This window comes from Artibeus jamaicensis, unplaced genomic scaffold (assembly GCF_021234435.1).
Source record: "Artibeus jamaicensis isolate MK-2021 breed Jamaican fruit bat unplaced genomic scaffold, CSHL_Jam_final contig_548, whole genome shotgun sequence".
NCBI classification, from domain to species: Eukaryota; Metazoa; Chordata; class Mammalia; order Chiroptera; family Phyllostomidae; genus Artibeus; species Artibeus jamaicensis.
The window spans coordinates 8,370,330-8,393,375 of record NW_026521883.1 but is presented as its reverse complement, the minus strand read 5'-3'; the positions used below and the strand labels follow the sequence as shown (position 1 = coordinate 8,393,375).

Sequence of the window (23,046 nt, the reverse complement as noted above, 5' to 3'; positions counted from 1 at the left end):
ATAAGCATTAATTTGTTAATACCAAAAATGAATATTTATAATTATATATGTGTTACAGATCTGTGCTACTCAAAATGTGGTCACTAAACGAGTGTTGGTTCACAGACTCTTACCGGTTTGTGGTAAATAAAAAAACTGGGATGACTTAGAAACCTTTAGAGTAACTTTCATTACTATAACACATTAAGTGTCTGATCAATATATTTTCCAAGAGTATCCATCGAGACAGACTGGAAATTTTAAAAAACAACAGAAAAACCCCTGTTCTATCACTATAGACAGTTTAAGAAGCATTGCTATAGATCAATATAAACAGTGTCTTTACATTAATAAAATACAGAAATCCCTGAAGTCCTCATAAACTTTGTAAACTGCAACATCAGTACTCATCATTTATTTTTCAGCTACATACAAATTTATTTTCCGATTTTATGCAAATTAGTGTGAAACAGCAATAATACTCCCAAGTGTATTTGAAAGCAATTTTTACCCAAAAATTAGGAAAAAAATTTAAGGGTGAAAGAATAACTTGCTCATGTAAGAAAATGAGGTACGGCACGCCCAGCAGTCGCTACATCAACTGACGCAGGATGAAGAACGTGATAGACAAGGTTGACACGAATGCCAAAGCTGCTCCCCGCCCCTCATCAAACAGGTGTGTTTGCACAGCAGCACTGGTTGTAAGTGTTTAAGATGTAAAATAAAAATACAAAGAGGACATATAGGTAGCAAGGGATAAATATAAATATTGAAAATGAAAATGCTTTTTTGTGTTTATAAATGTCAAAGGAAGCATAGAATTTTTCCCAACAGAGGTAAAGTAGTATGTCTTCAATAATCTGGAATACTAGATATTTTATGTTTACTCAGGTGCATCATATACATTTTCCAAATTTCTGATGTTACATATTTATCATCCCATTACTCTACCGAAGACCACCAATACTTAAGAAATGTAAACTTCATAAAGGAGTACAGAAAAGTGCTCCTTTGATTCAGACTGTACCTCCATTGCATAGTTCTGGAAGATACTTGTATTACTTGCGTTACAGGGAGACGCCACCTCCGACTTCCCAGGTAAGGCAAACTTTGAGAGGGACCCTATTAAAAAACAGAGTAAAACCACTAAAATTAATGGGAAAGGATAAGAATTTTTCACTTTCATAAATTCTCTGATAAAACATTAACTGTTCTATTCAAAATAGTAAAGGTAACTTAAGAAAAAACAAATAAACAATGAAACAATGCATTGCATGCATTTTTGTTTTCAGTACAAACCTAAAGAATGTGCTCTGAGTCTTCTGACCCTGAAGAGCTGGGTGTGTTCATCTGCCACTTACTCACTGAGCACTTGTGTGTACAGACTAGAAGACATTCTAGCTGTTTGCAATTACTGTTTTGATGTTTGTGTTTTTCCATGCTTAAAATACAAGAAAATGTTTGGTTCTAAGGTCTAAAGGGTATAAAATAGTTTATCTTATTTCAAATCATGAAAGGATCTTTTAGAATCTAGTATAGTAATCTTGCTCTTAAACACTAGGACTTTCCAAGTATTCACTTATGAGCAATGGGATATTAGTAGGTGTTAAAGCAACAACAACAAAAAGTAAGGGGATTTCTATGGTCAAATCATAGAAATGATTTGCTGATGGTGACTATATCTTGTTAGTAAAACTGAAAGTTATCTATGCCTTCTCTACACATTTTTCCTAGTAGTTACTAAATTTTATGAATTACCACTGGTATTTTAGTAGATATAAAGGTAAAAAAAAAGTAATGCTATAAATGACCAGTCACAAGAAATAGGATAGGAAAACATGTTAAATACCACCATGAAGCTGCAATCAGCATAATCCAGACTGATGACCTGACTGATTCAGCAAATAAATGACAAGGGTGAGAGGGGGTGGGAGAGGAAAGGTAGCTCCAAAGCTACCACTGGCCCTAGGCCCTGCCACACAGAGACATAGAGAGGCAGAGAGAGAGAGAGCTGAAGCCTCACATCGTCCTTTAGATCTTAGGGCTGGTGGGAACTGCAGTTCTAAAGCTAGTTCAGAGTCGCTATCTAATACCTCTATTCACCTGGACTAATTTAATTCTTTGTTGAGCACCTTTGTATCTATCATAATTAATTGTCGGCAAAAAATAAATATTTTATTTTAACAAATATGCATCAGGTTGTGAGCTAAGGTATTTTAAAAAGAATTCCCACCTGAGGATATGTTTATTGATTTGAGACAGAGAGAGAGCAAAACTGGTGTGAGAGAGAAACATCAATAGGTTGCCTCCTCTATGTGCCTTGACTTGGGGATCGAACCCACAACTTAGGTAGGGGTTCTGACCGGAAATCGAACATGACGTTCTAATTTAGCCACCTGGCCAGGGCATGAGTTATGTTTTACTTGCTTAGCACACAAAATTATTCTAGTACTGTAAAAAAAGAATAAGAAAAAGAAAAAAAAGAGGGAGGAGATTCAAAGGGAGGAAAAAAAGAGGGAACAAAGATAAAAGGGAGTAATAGACATATCAACCAAAGGCAATAAGTAGACCTTTTTTGGATCCTAACTTGAGCAAATCACCTAAAAAAGAGCTTTATGAGATAACTGTAAGAATTCTAACTAAATATTTAATATAAGATGTTATATAATAACTAGTATCACATTAGAAAATACAATGGTTGCCCTGGCCAGGTGGTTCAGTTGGTCGGAGCATCATCCTGTACCCAAAGGCTGCAGGTTCCATTCCCAGTCAGGGCTCATATACCCAGGTTGTAGGTTCCAGCCCGGGGTGGGACGCATATGGGAGACAAATGATCAATGTTTCGCTCACATTGATGTTTCTCTGTTTCTCCCTCCCTCCCTTCCTTTCTCTCGAAAGTAAATAAACATATCCTTGGGTGAGGATTAAAGAAAGTACAAATGGTATGACAATTAAATTATCAAAAAAATGTATCATAAAAGACACACACCATATGAGTCCATAAAATGTTAAGAAATACATGCTAGCATAGAGTGTTAGAAGATAATGTTTATCCATGAACACAGTGACAAGATTTGGGCCTGAAGACTCAAGTGTCTTCAATTTGTGAAATATATTTATGTACATGAAAATGTATATATTATATGTAGAACACAGTAAGATAAAAATAAATAACTTTAATAAGCTAAAATACATTAAAGCCCATATGTTTTAGAGATACATATTGAAGTATTTATGAACAACATGATATGTTGTCTGAAATTTACTTTAAAATGATCCAGTAGGGAAGAAAAGAATGTTGGCAGCAAAGGGGAGAGAGGAAAAGATAAAACAGTCAGATTGGCCATTTGTAGATTAACTGTTAGAAGTGGATGAATAGTATACATGGTGGGGAGTTCATCGTTCTACTTCTTCTACTTTTGTGTATATTTGAAAATTTCCACAATAAAAGCTTTTTAAAATAGCAAAGGTACAAATGAAAAAAATATATTCATTCATTCCTCACATCATATACCAGGGTAAATTTCAAATAGATTGAATATCTAAACCAGGGGTCAAATCTATTTTTGTACAGTCACAAGCTAAGACCGATTTTTACATTTTAAAGCATTGTTAAAAAAGACAAAAAAGAGTATGTGGTGAGAGAGGGGAAATGTATGGTAGCCCACAAAACCTAAAATATTTACAATATGGTGATCCTCTATAAAAAATTTGCTGACCCCAGAAAATGTTCCAAAGGAAACCAGGGAATTATCAGAGGAAAACGCTGATGTACCTATGAGTGGGGAAATCTTTCCATTAGGACTCAAAATCCAGAAGCAAGAAGCAATGAAAGCTAGGCTTCTTTGAAAGTGCCTTGGTTCTCTATTATTTTGACTTTGGAGCCATGCAAAGTTTTTACAAAAACAAAACATAAAGAAAAAAAAGTAAAGGTACTACCTATCAAATAAAGTGAGACAGAACTGTTGAACAAACCTTCTATGGAGGCAGAACTTTCTAGGCTTGTTCTGCTGAACTCAATTCCCTTGGTCCCTGTGGCGGCACCGCACTCTTGGGTGGAAGGGGCCCCTTCCAACTCAGGGCAGACATCTTCATCTGTTAAAGAGATGGATTCAGAATCCTGGGCTCCCACTGAAGAAAGACTGGTACGATCAGAACTTTGATCCTAAGGACACAATTATAAGCTTACTTTCCTTCATATTTAAAGTTTATTATTTAACAAGTCACTTCTAAGGCAGAGGAAGCGCTTAATTACTCAGATGATGAGTTAATCAACATTACAACTTCCAGGGAAAAACCGCCGATTTTACCAGGGCACACTAGCTTGGACCAGCGCATGCTGTAGATCAGTTTCCAGTTAGATCAAAGTGAATGTTGGCAAGAGAACCCTGCTGACTTTAAAATCTCTGCTGTTCCTTCTCCTTGCTGTGAATCTCAGCCCAGGGTGATGCCATCAGAATTAGATTTTATTCTTTTAAAATTTCATTAATGTTTACATTTTATTATTTTCTACAATAATCCAGGTTTCAAAGACATGTATCTCTAGTTTTCACTTTTGAGAACACACCAAAGTTAAATTGTTTCCTGGTTATACCAATAATCCATAAGAAAGTCTGGTTGATATAAATTTTGATAGAAAAAAATTTTAATATCTATGATTCTACTGCCTAGATAATACAACTTCTATTTCTGTTGTTACTGGTTGTTATTTTTAAGATTGTTTTTAATATTTTTATTATTTTTTTTGCTATATCTCTTTGTATTTTTAAGTATGTGCTCGAGGGATTGTAATATATATACCTAATCATTTTCATTCTACTTAAAGTTAGTATTGTATCATTTTGTATATAATAATATAGCTACAGGGCAGGGCACAAGTAGGTTTACTGTTGTTCATATGGAAAATAATGCAATAATAAAAAATAATAATAATACAAGAATAAACTGTTGATTCCCGTACTGACAATTGTAAACCTACTTTTGCCCCACCCTGTATAATAAATGTCAGTAGGGTGAGTCTCTACCACTATAAAACACCTACATCTATTGGAAACCTCATGAAATGCAGAAGTATTTTAAGGAATTTAAGAGGTAAAGGAGTGGTCTTTTACATTAACCAGCTATTTACCACCTGTTTGCTTTCCCTATACTCTTCGTGCTGTTGTTTTTTATTCAGCCTGAAGAACTTCTTTTAGCATACCTTACAGAACAGGTCTGCTGGCCAAAATTTCTTTTCCTTTATCTAAAAATATTTTTACTTCATCTTCACCCCTCAAGAATATTTCCACTGGATATGACTTCTGAGTTGCTGACAGGTGTTTTCTTTCAACTTATTAAAGGTGCTGTTCCACTGTACTCTTGCCTCCATGGATTAGGATGAAACATACGTGGTTATTCAAACCCTTATTCCTCTGTAGGTGATGTGTTATTTTTCTTTAACAGTTTTTAAGATATTTTTTGTTCTTTTCTTTTTTCAGCCATAATTTTCTTATTAGTAGATGCATATCTTTTGTTTTTAGTAATTGCTTATGTGCGTGTAGACACAGTTTCCTTTGGGTTTGTCCTGTAGGTAATCTACTGAGTCTCTTTTGTCTACCTGTAAATCGAAATCTCTTACCGAATCTAGTATGTTTTAGCCCTTATTTCTTCCAATATCTTTTCTACCATAATTTTTTCATCAATTCTTCTAAAACTCTAATTATATGTTACATCTTTGATAACTGCCCCCCAAATCTCTGAGGTTCTGTTCATTTTTCATTAAAAACTTTTTTTCTCTCTCCTTTCAACTGGGTAGTTCTAGACTCTTTACTGTCATCTCCATTCTCCTAATGAATCCATTCCAATGAGTTTCAGTACATTTTTTTTAGTTATGCTTAAATATACTTTAGTTATATTTAAAAATGAATTCTATTTTTTCCCTGAGAACTCCTTCCTATTCATTTATTTCAGATGTGTTTTTCTTTGCCTCAGGGAATCTAGTTGTAAGTGCTGCTTACGGTTCCTGTCTTGTAATTCTAGTATTGGGCCATCTTAGGGTTATCTTCCCCTTGAGAACTGGTCATACTTTTCTGGTTCTTTATATATCAGCTAATTTTGGATTTTATTGGAAACACTGTGACTGTCCTGTGGTGTAGTCTGAGTACTGTAATAACCACTTGGAGAATGTTGATGGTTTTGTTCAGCAGGTAGTCAACTGAGTTATTTCATCTTATAACTTGTACTTTGATTGTTGAGACTTGTGTGGACCGTACACAGAATTAGGGAATCCTCTTCTTCCAGATTCCCCTCAAATTTTCCAGTGCACAGAGGCCCCCTTTCCTGGTCCCTCTGTCCAGTAAATATGGAATTTCTCTCAAAGTTTTAGCTCCCAGAGTTGCTACATTGTGACAGGGACCTGATCTTGAGACAAATATGAATGAGACAAGAAAATGGGAAATTCATCTCTGTGTTGAGACCCTCCTCACAATCTTTTATTTTTCAGAACCCTCAGGTAGTTGTTTTTTGTCTTTTGGCTGGAGCTTTTAGTTGGAATCAATGGAGGGGTGGGCTTTAGTGGCCTTATGTTACCACAGTGGAAGTAGAACTCTCACCTTAATTTTTAAAGAATCTTTTTGCCGGGAATAGAAAATCGGGTCGGCGGTCATTTTCTTTCAGCACTCTAACAGTGTCTTTTCTGACGTCGCCGTTTCTGTTTAAAGCTCAACTATCAATATCGTATTGTCGCCCCTTCGAAGGTAATATGTCCCTTTCTCTAGCTCTTTTAAAGATTTTGTATGTCATTTTCATCTCTTTAGTCAACATTAGATGACTAAATACAATTCTCTTTATACTTATCCTGCTTGAGATTTATAGATATTTTAAACATGTAACTTGACATCTTTGATTAATTTTCTTTTGCAACATCTTAGCTATTAGCATTTTAAATGTTTCTTTTATACTATTCTTTCTTCTTCATCTTCTTCTTCTGGAACTCAATTACATCAATGTCAGGTATTTTCACTAAACCCTACATTCTTTTCTGCATTTTTCATTTTTTTTCCTGTCTATGTTTCAGTGTGGATATTTTCTATTAATTTCTGATCTAGTTTACTTGGCCTTTCTTTGTTTTGTCTGTTATTAAACCCAACTACTGCATTCTTAATTTTTATATCATTTCTCAGTTCTACAATTTATACTTGATTCTTCTTAACAAATAATTATTAGGTGCAATTTTCCATCTTTGCGGCTTTTTTTTTTTTACCATTTCCTCTGTCTTTTTAACATAATTATTTCAAAATTCCTTGCTAATTCAAATATTTGGATCTCCTAAAGGTCTGTTTCCACCATTTGTTTTTTTTTCTCTTAAAAAAAAGATTTTATTTATTTATCTTTAGAGGGGAAGGGAAGGAGACAAGGAGAGAAATATCAATGTATGGTTGCCTCTCATGCATCCCCTGCTGGGAACTGGCCTGCAACCCAGGTATGTGCCCTGACTGGGAATCGAACTGACATTCTTTGGTTTGCAGGCCCGCACTCAATCCACTGAGCTACACCAGCCAGGGCAGTTTCCACCATTTGTTTTTCTTTTGTTTTTTAGTTATGGTCCTGTCTCTTGGTATAGCTATTTTTAATTGAGTGACAGAATATAAAAAACTGTGTGGACTCCAGATGATGTTCTATTCCTCCAGAAAGGGTACACGTTTGCCTCTTTCAGATAAAGGTTGATTATTTTAATCTAACCACAGACTGAGCTGAGTCAAGTCTAGCTTTCAGCTGAGGCTCAGCCTACCTCCAGTTTGCCACTCTTCCTAAGGCATACATAGCTCTGCAGGACTTCCAGCTCAGGGCCTGGTGTGTTTACCACCACCCCCTTGTCTAGCAGCTCATGAACTCTAGCTATTGTATTCTCAGCACCATAAAACTTCTGAGATCTCTTGGCTCTCAGAGACTTTCTACTTATCTTTTTAGCTTCCTGTCTCATGCCATTTCAGTATTTGGTAAATGTCCTGGAGGAAAAAGACATTTGAAGACCCTCAAATCTCCAGTTTTGCCTCTTTAGATCTATAAGGTCCCCAAAGCTCTGCCAGCCCTTTTCACCTCTCCACAGTCCTCTGATAAGGCAGAACCTGGACTTGCAACCAATTGCTCTGTGCTCAAAACAAGCAAGTGCCCTCAGGGAAAAAGCAGCCGTGGAACTTCAGCTCACTTTTGCAATTCTCCTCTCTCTAGAATCTTGCCCCTCTACTTTCGAGTTGTTTTAGCAGTTCTCGGATGACTTTAAACTGCTACTTTCTATATTTCATCTAGCTTTTTTTCCTTAGGAGGTATGTAGGTCTATCGAAAGCTACTCCATCCTAATCAGGAGAAATTCTATGCCTGGCTGGTAATTTCTAAAGATATGCTGGAAATTGTATCGGAAAAAAACCCTGCATTTTTAAGGAAATAATGAAGTGAACATTTTCATATGACACTAGTTTTTACTCTAAATACTAATCGCTACCTTTTAAAACTGAATAAATATAACCTTAGTGAACTTTCTTTCCTTTAGACATTTTAATTCAAGTTCAAATTCTGATACTTACAACCATTACACACCCCAGAAGTCCTTTCTGTAAAGTTGTGTTTAAGGAGAATGTAAAAAGCAGACATCTTTGCAAGTAAGGGACTTCTAGTGGTGAAGGAGGATAAAAGGAAAAGGAGACAATTCCAACAAAACTTACCTTAGATGATGTGGTATACATGGTGAATCTTGAATACCATCTGCTGGCTTTCTCTGCAACTCCTTTTCCAGCAGTGAACACACTGTTCCTTAGAACATCTAGTTTAGGTACTAGTAGTGTATCCAAATTAAATGAAGGTGATGAATGGGTTAATGCATCTTGAGATTCTTCCCTAAATGGGCAATTTGGTGAGAAGGCTGGAGAAGACCAGAGTCTATCCCTTGGTCTGTCTTCACTTTTTGTGTAGCTTTTAGATTTGGTAAGTCTCATTAGCCTAGGAGAATTATGAGGCAGGCTGGATCTTCTGCGTGCCTTGACCAAAGTTGGACTTTTCTTATTGGTTAATTTATCATCACATGCCCGTTGTAAATCAATGCTTGGGGTCCGACTTGTCAAAGGACTGGTCATGTTATTCATATACATCACAATTTCTTCAGCTAAATCACGCTTAGCAGATGGTGTTGAAACGCTTTTGCTATCATCTTCATCTTCTTCTTCCTCCTCTTTTTGTTCCTGCTCAGTCTCAGCAGCCAAAAGAGAGAGGGGATCAAATCCTGTTGCAACATCAGTTTTTTCAAAAGGTTTTACTGAAAAGCTGCTGTTCATACGTTGAATTCTTTTGGGATTTTCTGTAGCAACACAGCCCATTTTGGACCCATAAGTTTCATTGTCTAAGTCTTCTAAGTCAAAAATAACTGGAGAATCCACTTTATCTGTCAAACAATTAGGACCATCAAAAGGTGTATCATCGTCACTAGATTCCTTTTCTAGACTCTCTCTTTTTGATCTTAAAGATGGCCTTCCAATATCAAGACTGTTTGGTCTTGAGCTTTTTGAGATAACATGTGAAAGAATTTTTGCATCAGCTCCTAATTTTTCAACCATATCTCCAGGGTTTGCTTCCTGGTTAATTCTATTGAGCATAAGTCCCATCACTACTCCTCCACTAAGATTATGGCTTCTATTTTCCCAGGACATCTGCTGCTGCAAATTAGGTTCACTATCATTTTTATGTCTTTTCCTGAAGCATCTACTTTGAATGTTTCTTGTTTCATTTGTATCTTCAAAAGATGATATTAAGAGTGGCTCAGATGTGCTTTCTGAAAAACAAGAAGTGTTTTTAGCTATAAAAAATGTAATGTGCTAATATAATTTGTTTCAAAATTTTAAAATACTAGTTATGAAAATGGTAATAGCAAGCACTCACCCAGTGCCTGCTCTTGACTGATAATATAGTAGGCACTTTATTTACATTATCTACCATAATTATTACAACACCCTTATAGGTTAGGAAGAGACTGATACCCAGAGAGATTAATGAGTTAGTCCAGAGTCACCCAGTCCTTACATGACAGAACTGGGATTCAGTTCGGGTCTGACTAACTTTAAAGCATCTGTTCCTCGATATTGGGATGTACAGCTTTTTAAGACTTTTAAGTTAAAGTTAATATTTACTGATGGTATGTTTAATCATAATAATAAGTTCATGTTAATTCCATTAAATCGGTTAAGTAACAATGGTTATACAACTGTGGCTGTGTTAGATGACCTTAAGAGTCTCAGTCTTCTGCTTATAAAAATGAAAATCTAACCCCAAACACTAAACCAAACCAAATAAAAGGCAGCTGTGGTAGCTCTATCCATAAATAAAAATTATTTGAAAAACTTCAAATCCTTATGACTATAGATGTGAGTAAAGAATTTTACCTTTGCTTTACTTACTGATTGCAAGTTTATTCCAGTCAAATGTGAATGGCCACTTTCTATTCAGAAACACTGTTCACTGCTTCTTACTAAATCACTTAGGTACCAATACTGAAAGCAGAACTCTAGATTTCTGATCACTTTCATTGTCCTTACTGTGTGGGAGTCCTCTTAAGCATGAGTCTAGGTATGGTATTGTCAACTAGCATTCTTTCTGTGCTTTATCCAATGAAATTAGCTCTCTATAACCAGGCAACTATTAAAAATGTGTCTTTTTCCTTGCCATGTGATGCAGTCAGGTAACAGAATAAGGGATAAAAGGTAATACTGGAGATCATAAACTTCTAAAAATTAATACATTTTAAAAAGATTCTATTTGTAGAGAGAGGGGAAGAAAGGGAGAAAGAGAGGGAGAGAAACATCAATGTGTGGTTACCTCTCACACATCCCCAGCTGGAAACCTGGCCTGCAACCCAGGCACGTGCCCTGACTGGGAATCTAACTGGCAAACCTTTGGTTCAAAGGCCAGCACTCAATCCACTAAGCTACACAAGCCAGGGCTACAAACTAATATTGTTTGATAAGCATATACCATTATATCAGAGGAAAACAGTATAGCAGAGAGATAAAGTTTATTCTTTTTTTCTATGTCATCTTATGATTAAGTACATAAGAAACCAAGAATTCACTTTTTCCTGATATTCTGGGAAACTCTCTGCTGGACATACCAGATGTTATCAAAGACTTGTAGGATTCTGGGATTGCATTTAAATAGATGTGCAAGGCCTCCTTTGCAAAATCGGAACTACTCTGTGGCCTGAAGACCAAAGAAGATGGTTATCAAATTATACCAGACATTGACAAACTACATCTCTGAGCCAAATCTGGCCTGTGAACTGTTTCAAATATTTTTTACATTTTAAAAAGGTTCTAAAAATCACATACAAAGAATAGGTGACAGGAGACTGTGTTGTGGCCTGCAAGGCCTGAAATATTTACTATCTGGCCATTTACAGAAAAACTTATGATTCTAAGTTTACACATGTGCTAAATCCCACATATATAAACTGCTCTGGATCTGCGTGCCTCTGACAGAGAGGCTGCAAACTCTTTATTAACCTCCTAGGGCCAGGTGGCTCTACGCAAGATGTAATCCTGGCGGGTGATATTAAAGCAGCAGTTTTTGAAGGTTTCTGGAATGATGGTAAAAGGGGATAAATGTAGTTAGTGGTCCCCTTTCCCATTCTTTCTGCCTTGTCTACTGATGTGTAAAGTTGCCAGTGGCCTTATTATAATCATGGTTAGGTCCAGAGAACTTAAGGCAAAGCCCCCGAAGCAACATCTTGGGCAACTGTTTACTTCCGAATGCCTTCCTTGAGGGGAAAAACCCAAAAAACAAAAAAATCCCTTGACTTGTTAAACTACTGTTAATTATATTTTCTGAGGCTTAAAGCTGAAAGGATTCCTAGCTTATACACTAGCCCTTTTTCAGATCTTCAAACATGCTGTAGTCCCCTCCCACCTCAAAGCTGTTTACATACTGCTTCCCTCTGCTTGGAATGCTCCTCTCAATTCCTCCCCCATCCTCACCTGTTTCCTACTCACACTTCAGGTCTATGTTCAAAAACCATATTCTCAACGAAGCCTCCCCAACCAATGCTCTCCCAAACCCAGAACGTGTCTCTTTATGAAATGTTCTTGTGGCAATTTACAGCCCTTCTTCACAGTATTTAATCTCAGGGCATTTTTATATTTACTTTTATTATTTGATTACTGTTTTCCCATCCTGCCTGCTTTCTCTATGAAGGCAGTGACCATGTTTCTGTTTTGTTCCTTATTATATCCCCAGTAGCACCTGATATATGGCAGCATAAAGTAGAAGCCGAAAAAAAAAACTACTGAATGAATACTGTCTGCTGTGAAACAACTGCTGCAAATTAAACCCACACCGTATGCAATACATTGTCATATGACGTGTAATAGCCAAACACAGTAGCTAAAGATAAAAAGTAAAAACACACCAAAACCAGAATTAGGCTTAGAAAAGTATCTTTCCATATTCAGAGTAAATTGTCCTGTGGCTAAACTCAGTACTTTTATATACATTTACTGAAATGTTAAATTCTCAAGATAATCATGAAGTAACTACAGGGTAATGATTTTATTTCCAATTAAACATTAAAACATCTCTGCTAATTTTACTCCCATATCTTCTGAAAGCTATCATATCTTTGAATCATAGCATGAACTAGTATATAAGAAAGGTGTTATTGAAAAATAAGTATTCTTGTAAATCCCACATATAGTTTTTGGCATTAGTGATAAACTCACAGTACTTAACAGATGGGAAAGTTTTCAAGCCCAAAATCTTTTTTTTTTTAATTTATTTTTATTTTATTGTATTTTTCCATCACTATTTACTCCCCATAACCCTGTTCCACCTCTACCCATACCCCCCAAGGCCCTGCAATCACTGCACTGTTGCCTGTGTCCATAAGTTCTTTCTCTTTTTTCCCCCTTTTTGGCTAGATTCCCCCATGCCCACTGCCCCCATCCCACCCCCCCAGAGCTATCAGCCTGCTCTCCATTTCTCTGAGTCTGTCTCTGTTTTGCTTGTTCAGTTTGTTCATTAGATTCCACACATGAGTGAAATCATATGGTACTTGTCTTTCTCTGACTGGTTTATTTCACTTAGCATTAATGCTCTCTAGGAAGCCAAAAAATCTTAAGGATAAAATAACAACTCTAATTTACACCTAGGACACCTATTACAGTCTTCAAAAAGTTGACTTGTTAAGCATAGAAGGTAACCAGAAGCCAGATGATGAGTCGGCTGCTGACAGCTTACAATCATATGAAAATAGCAAGTTCATAAAAGCAGATCTTAAGAAAAAGGCAAGCATGATGAGACAGTAATGAAAGAGCAATATGAAGACTATTAAAGACAAGTTATTAAGGGGTGAGGGAGGTAAGGGAAGCTACAGGAGGGTATGGGAGGATAAATGGTGATGGCCAGAGACTTGACTTGGGGTGGTGAACACACAGTACAGTGTACAGCTGATGTGCTGTGGAATTGTGCACCTGAAACCTGTATAATTTTGTTAACCAGTTTTACTCCAATAAATCCAATTAAAAGAAACAAAAGACAAGTTACTGAAGATTAAAATTAGACAATGACTAGGAAGGACTAAATGGTTGTGAAGGAGTTCCATGACATCATTGAAAAATTTTTTAATGTTTAAGTTATAACAATTATCTAACAAAGAAATGCAAAGCAAGACAATTTAGATCATCTAACTCTGTAGTGCAAAGGCAGCCACAGACAAATCATAAATGAATGAGTGTGGCTGCTTTTCAATAAACCTTTGTTTATGAATACTGAAGTTTAAATTTCATATAATTTTCCATGTCATAAAACATTATTCTTTTGATGTTTTCTCCCAACCACTTAAAAATGTAAAAATTATTCTTAGCTTGTGGACCTATACAAAAACAGGCCACAGGCCCAATCTGGCCCATGGGCTGTATCTGCCTACTGCCTGAGCTTGAGGCATATCTGACTATGTTACAGAAAACAAACATCACTGCATCAAGCCCACTCACAGAGAGATTTCAGCCTTGAAAGCATGTCCTTCAGTATTTATTTGAGTCAGTGATTTCCAATCTTTTTCATCTCACAGCATACATAAACTAGTTTCTAAAATTCTGTAGCATACCAAAAAACATGTATTATTTTTTTCTGATTTAACAAAAAAAATAGGTATAATTTTGATTCATTCTCACCAGATCGCTATTGTTGTATTGGTTGCTGTCATTTTTTTATTTGACAATCTAAGAGAAAAGAGGTGAGTGCCCCCGACTGAATGGTCAGGTATAGCATGTTTTAGAAATTCTCATAGCATGCCAGTTGAAAATTGCTGGTTGAGATTATGACATGATGCAGAACTGAGCTATTACAAAAATAAAATAATGTAATTATGTGATAAGACTATTAACACTAGAAAAATCTACATCTTATGTCCATTTAACTTCCCAAAAGTGATATGATGAAAAATTTGTGAGATCAAGTATTATCATGAACCCTAAACTGACTTTTCTATAAACTAGTTAACTTATGTAATCTGCCAACAGTCAGATCATGCCTTAGTTTTCTCATCTTGTAAATGGTGCTACCATGCCCTCTTACTAATAATAAGCATTACTGTATTGTTGAATATAAAATAACATATAAAATGCACTTTGAAAAGAAAAAAAGAAAAATGAAGTGTTGTTACCTAAACTAATTGAAAAACTGTGTTTCTGCCCTTGAAAAAACAGGAACAATATGAAAACTAGGGAACTATATGTATGCTTCATTTAAAAACTGACTAAATATACGGTATCCTCAGACTGATCATCTCAATCACTGCTCCCACTTTCTCCTTCCTGAAAGTCCCATCAGTCCAAACTTTGAAGATAGTATGTATCTTGTATGTTTTTCCCTACACTATTATCATAAAGGCTTGAATAAAGTGTATTACAAAATATAGAATTCAAGCTACTAAATTATACTATAAGAGGTTGCATAAATATATAAAAAATAACCCTGGAGAATTATGATTTAAAAAAAATTCATTACAAATACAGATACCAGTTACTCTGCACATAACAGAGCTGTACCATTCAACTCACCTGTGTTTTCTCCCACAATTTTATCAGCACTGTTGTTATCTGTACCACCGAGGCGAACTATGCTGGAAGAACTCTGATAATTGAGCTTAGGAAGACAATCAGCACTTCCTTTTGTACTCTCACTCTCCGACACTATAAAAATTAAAACGAAATTGGTAAGATGATATCTTTACACATCACAGAAGGCATAACTACAAGTAGCTTTTAGTTCTGAATATTTCTCCTCAAAATAGGTAATAAATTTTTGAACACATCTATATCTGTCGGTCACAAGTAAGGAATTACACTGATCCAAGGCCTCAAGGCATGTATGCAACTACTAATACTGGTCATGGGTGAGGTCCATGCATACACTTTATACTTCTTTGCTTGTAATATACTGCTTTTGATGGGAAGAGGAATGGGGGAAATATGAGTACAGACCATTAATAAAAGCAATGGATAAAAATATTGTTAAACCTAAGAGCAACTGAGACTATCCCCTTCACACATGAAGAGTTTAATGTTGGAATATAAGGTGGTGAAGAGGGCTTGCAATGGGAGGCCAGAGGAGTTACAATGGGAAAGTGGAGAAGAAAATGAGTACTTTTATACTTAAAGCCACTTGTATTTATTATTAATATAAATCTACAATTTTATGCAATACCAACTTATTTTATACTTAAAACCACTTGGATTTATTATTAGCATAAGTTCATCATTTTATATAATATCAACTTAATACCTACAGGAACTAGAATCACTCCCTTTCTTATCTTTTTCTTCTTGAATGTCCTCAGTAGATGCATCTCCTCTTCTAACTTCATCTTTAGATAATGAATTATATCCAAGATCAGACTGGCCACCTGAAAAAAAAGAAAAAAATCCCTCTGCTATTTATCATAAACTTCTTTAGTGAGAACTAGAATTAGAAGCAACACATTAATGATAGGATTTACTTATAGGAATTTTTTTGGATAACTCTCAATTGAAAGCACTTTCTTAGATTCACCCCACTCCATCTCTATTAATGGAAGAAAGAGATAATCTGAAAATAATTTATCTTTGGCTCCACACTGCAGTCAAATGTATATACATTCATGCTACTATTTGGGCTCCAAAGGCACAGACAAACCAGACATTCTTTAAGTCCATGACCTTTCTAGGTAAAGTCTGAGTTCCAACTAAGCAACAAAGAAGAAAAATCTGCAGGGAATTTGTAACAGATCCTTCACACACAGGAAGCTGAACATCTAAATGATTTTACCCCCCCAAAAGGGGTTTATTTAAATTTCTAAGTAGGTAATTACTTTTTCTGACAATTCAATTGAATAATTACTGAACTGCACATAAGTACAAATAAAGGGGAATGAGAAAAAGCTGTGTTGAAGTTATTACGAAAAACAAAAGTTGCATTGATTCAAGAAAACTTCTAATACATTATACATTCTTGTATTAAAGAGATTCTCTAATTTTCAGCAAATTATTTTTACTAGATTAGCATCAAAACATAAGGTTTTGAATCCTAGTTCACCACCTTAGCAGGCATAATTTTAAGTAAATCATATAACCTTTTTGTGTGGACCTCAAGTTATGACATTTATAACATACAAGGTTGTTATAATTATATACGAAATTATATATGGAATGGTTTTATATACTTGTAAAGAACTACCTAAAGAAAATTTGTTAGGTATCACTAGATATTTACTTTAATATACTTGTTTTACTTTTGATTTATAATTTTGATAATCAATTTTTCATCTCTATTCCCCAAAAAACTTCAAGTTAAAAATGCTTTTATTAGGCTCTGTACTGTTTTAAGATAGTGTTTTTTAAAAAGGTCATAGCTAAAAAGAAAAAGTAGACTTCTTCATTTTTAGGAGATAATGCCCGAGGATGACTAACTCTGATTACTTTCATGTTGTATAATTAAGAAATAAATCAGCCAAAGAAAACCAACTATGAAAATTATATTTTAATACAATTAGCTTTTTATTTATATTCTTAAAAGTAGGCATAAAAAGAGATCAAAATAATGTTATTGTTTGCAGAGGTAGAAGCCTTTATACTTTATTATTAATGCTTGAATATTTTAATTAAAAATTAAAAATTTCTGTCTATTAAGAGGTGGCTCTTATATTTGAAAATCATGTGCAAATTTTTAATGTAATAATAAAAATGACAGAATTATTCAAATAAGTTATTTTTTAAATGTGTCAGTTTTAATATTACTAGGAAAAAGTGCCCTGGCTGGTGTGGCTCAGTGGATTGAATGCTGGTCTGTGAACCAAAGGGTTCGATTCCCAGGCAGGGCACATGCCTGGGTTGTAGGCCAGGTCCCCAGTAGGGGACACATGAGAGGCAACCACACATTGATGTTTCTCTCCCTCTCTTCCTCCCTCCTTTCCCTTCTCTCTAAAAATAAATAAATAAATTCTTTAAAAAACACCATATCTACAAATGTTACATTTTAATTAAATTAATGACATCTTCAGTGCTAGAATGCTACAAATTATATATATATATATTTACATTATTTTTGGAACTTTTTATTTTACTATAGTTTAAGATTCACAAGAGAGAGTTCCTGTTTGCCCTTTACTCAGCTTCCCTAATAATAGTATTTTACATAAGACTATAAATGTATGTTGGTATGGTACTATTACCTCAAATCAGGGCTATCATTTTCTTTTTAAACTCTAATTACATTTTCATAATTACAAAGAAAACTTCATCTTATAAAAATCATATGATGAAGAGAGAGCTGTGTGCTATCTGGAGTTAACTGGATTATCATGAAGTAAATACTTAAATAAACTCTTAAACTTTTATTTCTATCAAATAAAGAATGCATAAAATTACATATAGTTATTAAATACAATATCAAACCAAGTACCTAACATATAAAATTAAAAAGTGACAGATACATCATTGAAAATTAAAATCCAAAAACAGGTGAGCAAATCTAGTTTTAAATGTACTGTAATAAATGTATACATAAGCACACACAAACCTGTGCTAGATCTATCATCGGCAGCATAGACTTTGATTAAACCCGTATTAAAAGGTGCCTGCTCCACAGTGTGTGTCCCATGACCACTATCCATGCTGCCATGACTAACAGCATCCAGGTCACTGCCATCTGCTTAAGAACACAATTTGACAGCATTTTACTACTCGGGGAGATACCAAAAACACATATTAGTTTGTTGCTCAAGCTAGTATCTACTGAACATGAAAAGTGCCACATAATTAGCAAAATACAACTGTAACAAAGAACCCTACTGTGAATCGTTAATGAACACTAAAACAAGCCAACCAACAGTTGACAGTTTAAGTTACAAGAAAGAAAAGTAGAATTTTGTGGTTTTTAAATGTGACTATCAGAATTTGCTTAATGGCAGTAAAAACTAGAAAACATTCAATATTTTGAAAGTAGTTAAAATTTCTAAAAAATGTAAAGTATAGCTAGTGAATTTTTTGTATTAAATCATTTTTTACTGTTAATCTATTACAGTTGTCCCGATTTTGCCCTCTCTGCCTTTCTCTCCCCATTCCACCCCCCAACAGTCAGTTCCCATATGTTGTCCATGTCCGTGGGCCATTCATACATGTTCTTTGTCTACAGCCTCCCTCTTCTTTCCATCACCATTCCCCTCCCCACTCTCTCAGGCCACATTCAGTCTGTTCCATGTTTCCATACCTGTGGTTCTATTTTGTTCATTAGTTTATTTTGTTTATGGTATTTGATCATATGGTATTTGTCTTTTATTGACTGGCTTATTTCACTTAGCATAATATTCTCCAGTTCCATCCATGGTGTTGCAAAAGATAGGAGTTTCTTCTTTCTCCCTGCTGCGTAGTAGTCCATTGTATAAATATACCTCAGTTTTTTGATCCACTCATTTACTGATGGGCCCTTAGGCTGTTTCCAGCACTTGGCTACTGTAAATAGGGCCACTATGAACACAGGGGTGCCTAAGTTCTTTTGGATTGGTGATTCAGGATTCTTAGGGTATATTCCCAGCAGCAGAATCACTGGTCAAAAGGAAGATCCACTGTTAGTTTTTAAAGGAAATTCCATACTGTTTTCCACAGTGGCTGCACAAATCTGCATTTCCATCAACAGTGCACTAGGGTTCCTTTTTCTTCGAATTCTCACCAGCACTTGCTTATTGATTTACTAATGATGGCTGTTCTGACAGGTGTGAGGTGAAATCTCACTGTCATTTTAATTTGCATCTCTCTACTGGCTAGTGATGTTGAGCATCTTTTCATATGTCTATAGGCCAGCTGCATGTTGTTCTCGGAGCAGTGTCTATCCAGATCCTTTGCCCATTTTTAAATTGGATTGTTTGTCTTCTTGGTGTTGAGTTGTATGAGGTCTTTATACATTCTGGAGATCAAACTCTTGTCTGATGTATCAGTGGCAAATATGTTCTCCCATATAGTTGATTCTGTTTTCATTTTGATGATGGTTTATTTAGCTGTGCAGAAGCTTTTTAGTTTGATGTAGTCCCATTTATTTACTTTTCCCTTTACTTCCCTTGCCCTAGGAGATACATCAGCAAAAATATTGCTGTGTGGGAGATCTAAAATTTTCCTGCCTATGTTTTCCTCTAGGACTTTCATGGTATCACAACTTGTATTTAAGTCTTTTATCCATTTTGAGTTTATTCTGGTGTATGGTGTAAATTGGTGGTCTAGTTTCAATTTTTTGTATGTACCAGTCCAGTTCTCCCAACATCATCTATTGAAGAGGCTATCTTTATTCTGTTGTATGCTCATGTTCCCTTTGTCAAATATTAATTGAACATAGAGACTTGGGTTTATTTCTGTGTTCTCTATTCTGTTCCACTGATCTATGTATCTGTTCTTATGCCAATACCAGACCTCAGAACAAAAGCCATAAAAAGGAACAAAGAAGGTGACAACATAATACTTAAAGGAGTAGTCCAATAGAAGGATACAATCTTTGTAAATATATATGCACCCAACATAGTAGCACCTAAATATATAAAGAAAATCCTGGAGGATTTCCAGAAAGATCTTGATAACACCACAGTCATCACAGGGGATTTTATGACTCACAGTCAACCATGAACAGGTCTTCCAAACAAAGAATCAACGAGGGTAGTGTGGCACTGAATGACACTCTAGCTCCAACACACTTAATTGATATATATAAAATCTTTTATCCAAAAGAAGCAAAATATACATTTTTTTCAAATGCACATGTAACATTTTCAAAGCTAGACCACATGGTAGGACACAAAACAAACCTCAACAAATTCAAGAAAATGGAAATCATATCAAGCATTTTCTCTGACCACAAGGGACTGAAACTAGAAACCAAACTCAAGGAAAAAACCCCAAACACTCAAATACATAGAGACTAAATAACACGTTATTAAATGATGAGTGGGTCAACAATGAGATAAAGGACGAAATAAAAAAGTATTTTGGAAACAAATGAAAATGAACACACAACAACCCAAAATCTATGGGACACAGCAAAGGCAGTCCTGAGAGGGAAGTTCATAGCAATACAGGCCTACCTAAAGAAGACAGAAAATCTTAAATAACAACCCATCCCTACATCTACAAGAACTAGAGGGACAATAATGAACAATGCCCAGTGAGTAGAAGGAAGGAAACAATCAAGGTCAGGTCAGAATTGAATGACCTAGAGGGTAAAAGAACAATTCAGAGGTATATAAATTCAGGAGCTGGTTCTTTGAAAAGATAAACAAAACGGACAAACCTTCAACGAGACCATTCAAGAAAAAAGAGAGAGGATCCAAATAACTAAAATCAGAGATGAAAGAGGAGTTACAACTGATACCACAGAAATACAAAGGATTGTAAGAAATTACTATGAACAACTACATGCAAAGAAATTGGACAACCTGGGCAAAATGAATTAATTTCTAGAAACATATAATCTGCCAAGACTGAATCAAGAAGCAGAAATCCTGAATAGACCAATAACAACTAGTGAAATTGAAGCAGTAATTTAAAAAATCCTGGCACACAAAAACCCTGGACCAGACTGGACAGGTGAATTTTACCAAACATTTATGGAAGACCTAATCTATATCCTTCTCAAACTATCCCAAAAAATTCAAGAAGAGCGAAGACTGCCAAACTCTTTTTACAAGGCCAGTATCATCCTCATTCCAAAACCAGGTAAAGACACAACAAAGAACGAAAACTAAAGGCCAGTATCTCTGATGAACATAGATACTAAAATGCTCAAGAAAATACTGGCAACCTGGATTCAGAAGTACATTAAAAGATTGTACACCATAATCAAGTGGGATTCATCCCAGGGATGAAAGGATGGTACAATATTTGTACATTAGTAAACATAATACACCACATAAACAAATGAAGGACAAAAATCACATGATCATATCAATAGATGCTGAAAAAGCATTTGGTAAAATCCAGCACCCATTTATAACAACACTCAGCAAAGTGGGAATACAGGGAACATACCTCAACATAGTAGTCAATTAATTTAAAGAAAACATTAAACACATACATCCCTTAAATACCTTACCTGAGAGAGTTGTTTGTGATAAGTGTGCATGTTTCTTTAAAGCTCTTTTGAACTGTGCTACTCCTAAAACAACATTTCTTAATTTTGTCCAAAGAAAATAGCCATTATGACTTCGTGAAGGCCAAGTACTTTCCAAAACAGCCTATTTGTAAAATAAAATAATTAATATATTAATTTTTATAAATGAACACATTCACTTTAAAATCAAACTAAAAAATATCTAAGTAGACTATATAACACAAAATAGCATAAACATTGACAAAATATATTTCAGATACTCTAAAATAAATGCCAGGTAACCACTGCATCATAAATTAAGACTGTATAACCACATAAGTTATACTCTTTCTCCATTATATGAAAGGATTACCTTATTATAATAACCATAAGTAATGGCATTGGGGTCAATACCAGCTTTCTGCATTTCGACAAGCACTCGAACTGCAAGCACTGGCTGATCGTATTGTCCACAGAGCTGCATAAGAATGCGGTAGCACACCTGAAACACAGTAAGTTCAAAGTGTACTAAAACAAAATGTTTATGTACATAAAACTAGAAATAATGCATGCACTTTAAAGTTAAGTGTTACCTCATCAGGCGGATCCATCTTCTTTGCCTGCATTTTTTTAAGCACATCATATGCTGTTTTTAGAGCCCTGACTTTTGAATGACATACTTTCACATAAGCTGGGAGACAAATAAACCACAGTCCATAACAGTGACGCAGCAGACACCTAGACCACATCTGAGGAATGGAAGAATAACGCTTGGCAATTTTATGGGCTGATTTAATTTCCTAGAAAAAAAATGCAAAGATTTCATTAATAAATTTATACACATAAGCATCCTTATTTAACTGCATGCTGAACAAGTACAAGTCACCTGCTTTTACACAATGTTTCCATAACAAAATATGTTTATAATGAATACACATTCAAGCCTCTGCTTGAATATGTATTATGCCATATATGAAATAAAGTTCTAGGACAAGGGAACTAGTTAATTTTTTGAAGTCCACTCACTCTAAATTATCTTCAAAAAGCAGCAGGGAGCCTAATGTAGTCATACTACATGTGCAGCAGGAAAGTATATTAAGAGAGGATGAGTGTCACTTATTTTTGTTCTAATAACTGATTACATGAAGAATGCAAAATTCTCAGAGTACCTGTTTTGTTCTTCTGAACATGGGAGAAGGGCTACTAGGACTACTGGATTTTGAAGGCAATCTGCTCTTTTGTGTTTGTAGAAATCCTTCAGGTCTCTCAAATAAATTGTTCCTAAGAACTGGAAATCCATTATAGCTGTTTTTGAAAAGAAAAAGAAAACAAACTCAAGCATACATAGATTATTATATCATACTGGTTACAACCTCAAAAGTGTAAGACCAATAACTTCTTAACTTACAATTTATTTTTACTATGTTTCTCCATCAGACAGCAAATATT

General features: G+C 35.1%; 1 protein-coding gene across 8 annotated transcripts in view; it reads right to left on the bottom strand.

Moving 5' to 3' along the window:
• The window catches only part of DENND4A (DENN domain containing 4A), a 120,868-nt gene that overhangs the window by 8,381 nt on the left and 89,441 nt on the right, over positions 1 to 23,046 (bottom strand). For 4 of the 8 annotated variants that reach the window (XM_037155579.2, XM_037155577.2, XM_037155581.2 and 1 more), the window contains 10 exons: positions 22,767 to 22,902; positions 22,191 to 22,397; positions 21,971 to 22,099; positions 21,601 to 21,742; positions 18,049 to 18,180; positions 15,782 to 15,898; positions 15,054 to 15,185; positions 8,679 to 9,778; positions 3,955 to 4,144; positions 1,007 to 1,101 (listed from right to left, as the gene is read on the bottom strand). In XM_037155579.2, the coding sequence (XP_037011474.2) occupies positions 1,007 to 1,101; positions 3,955 to 4,144; positions 8,679 to 9,778; positions 15,054 to 15,185; positions 15,782 to 15,898; positions 18,049 to 18,180; positions 21,601 to 21,742; positions 21,971 to 22,099; positions 22,191 to 22,397; positions 22,767 to 22,902 (2,380 nt within the window). The remainder of the gene's footprint in view (positions 1 to 1,006; positions 1,102 to 3,954; positions 4,145 to 8,678; positions 9,779 to 15,053; positions 15,186 to 15,781; positions 15,899 to 18,048; positions 18,181 to 21,600; positions 21,743 to 21,970; positions 22,100 to 22,190; positions 22,398 to 22,766; positions 22,903 to 23,046) is intronic. The other 4 variants (XM_037155580.2, XM_037155582.2, XM_037155583.2 and 1 more) reach the window with 2 other exon arrangements.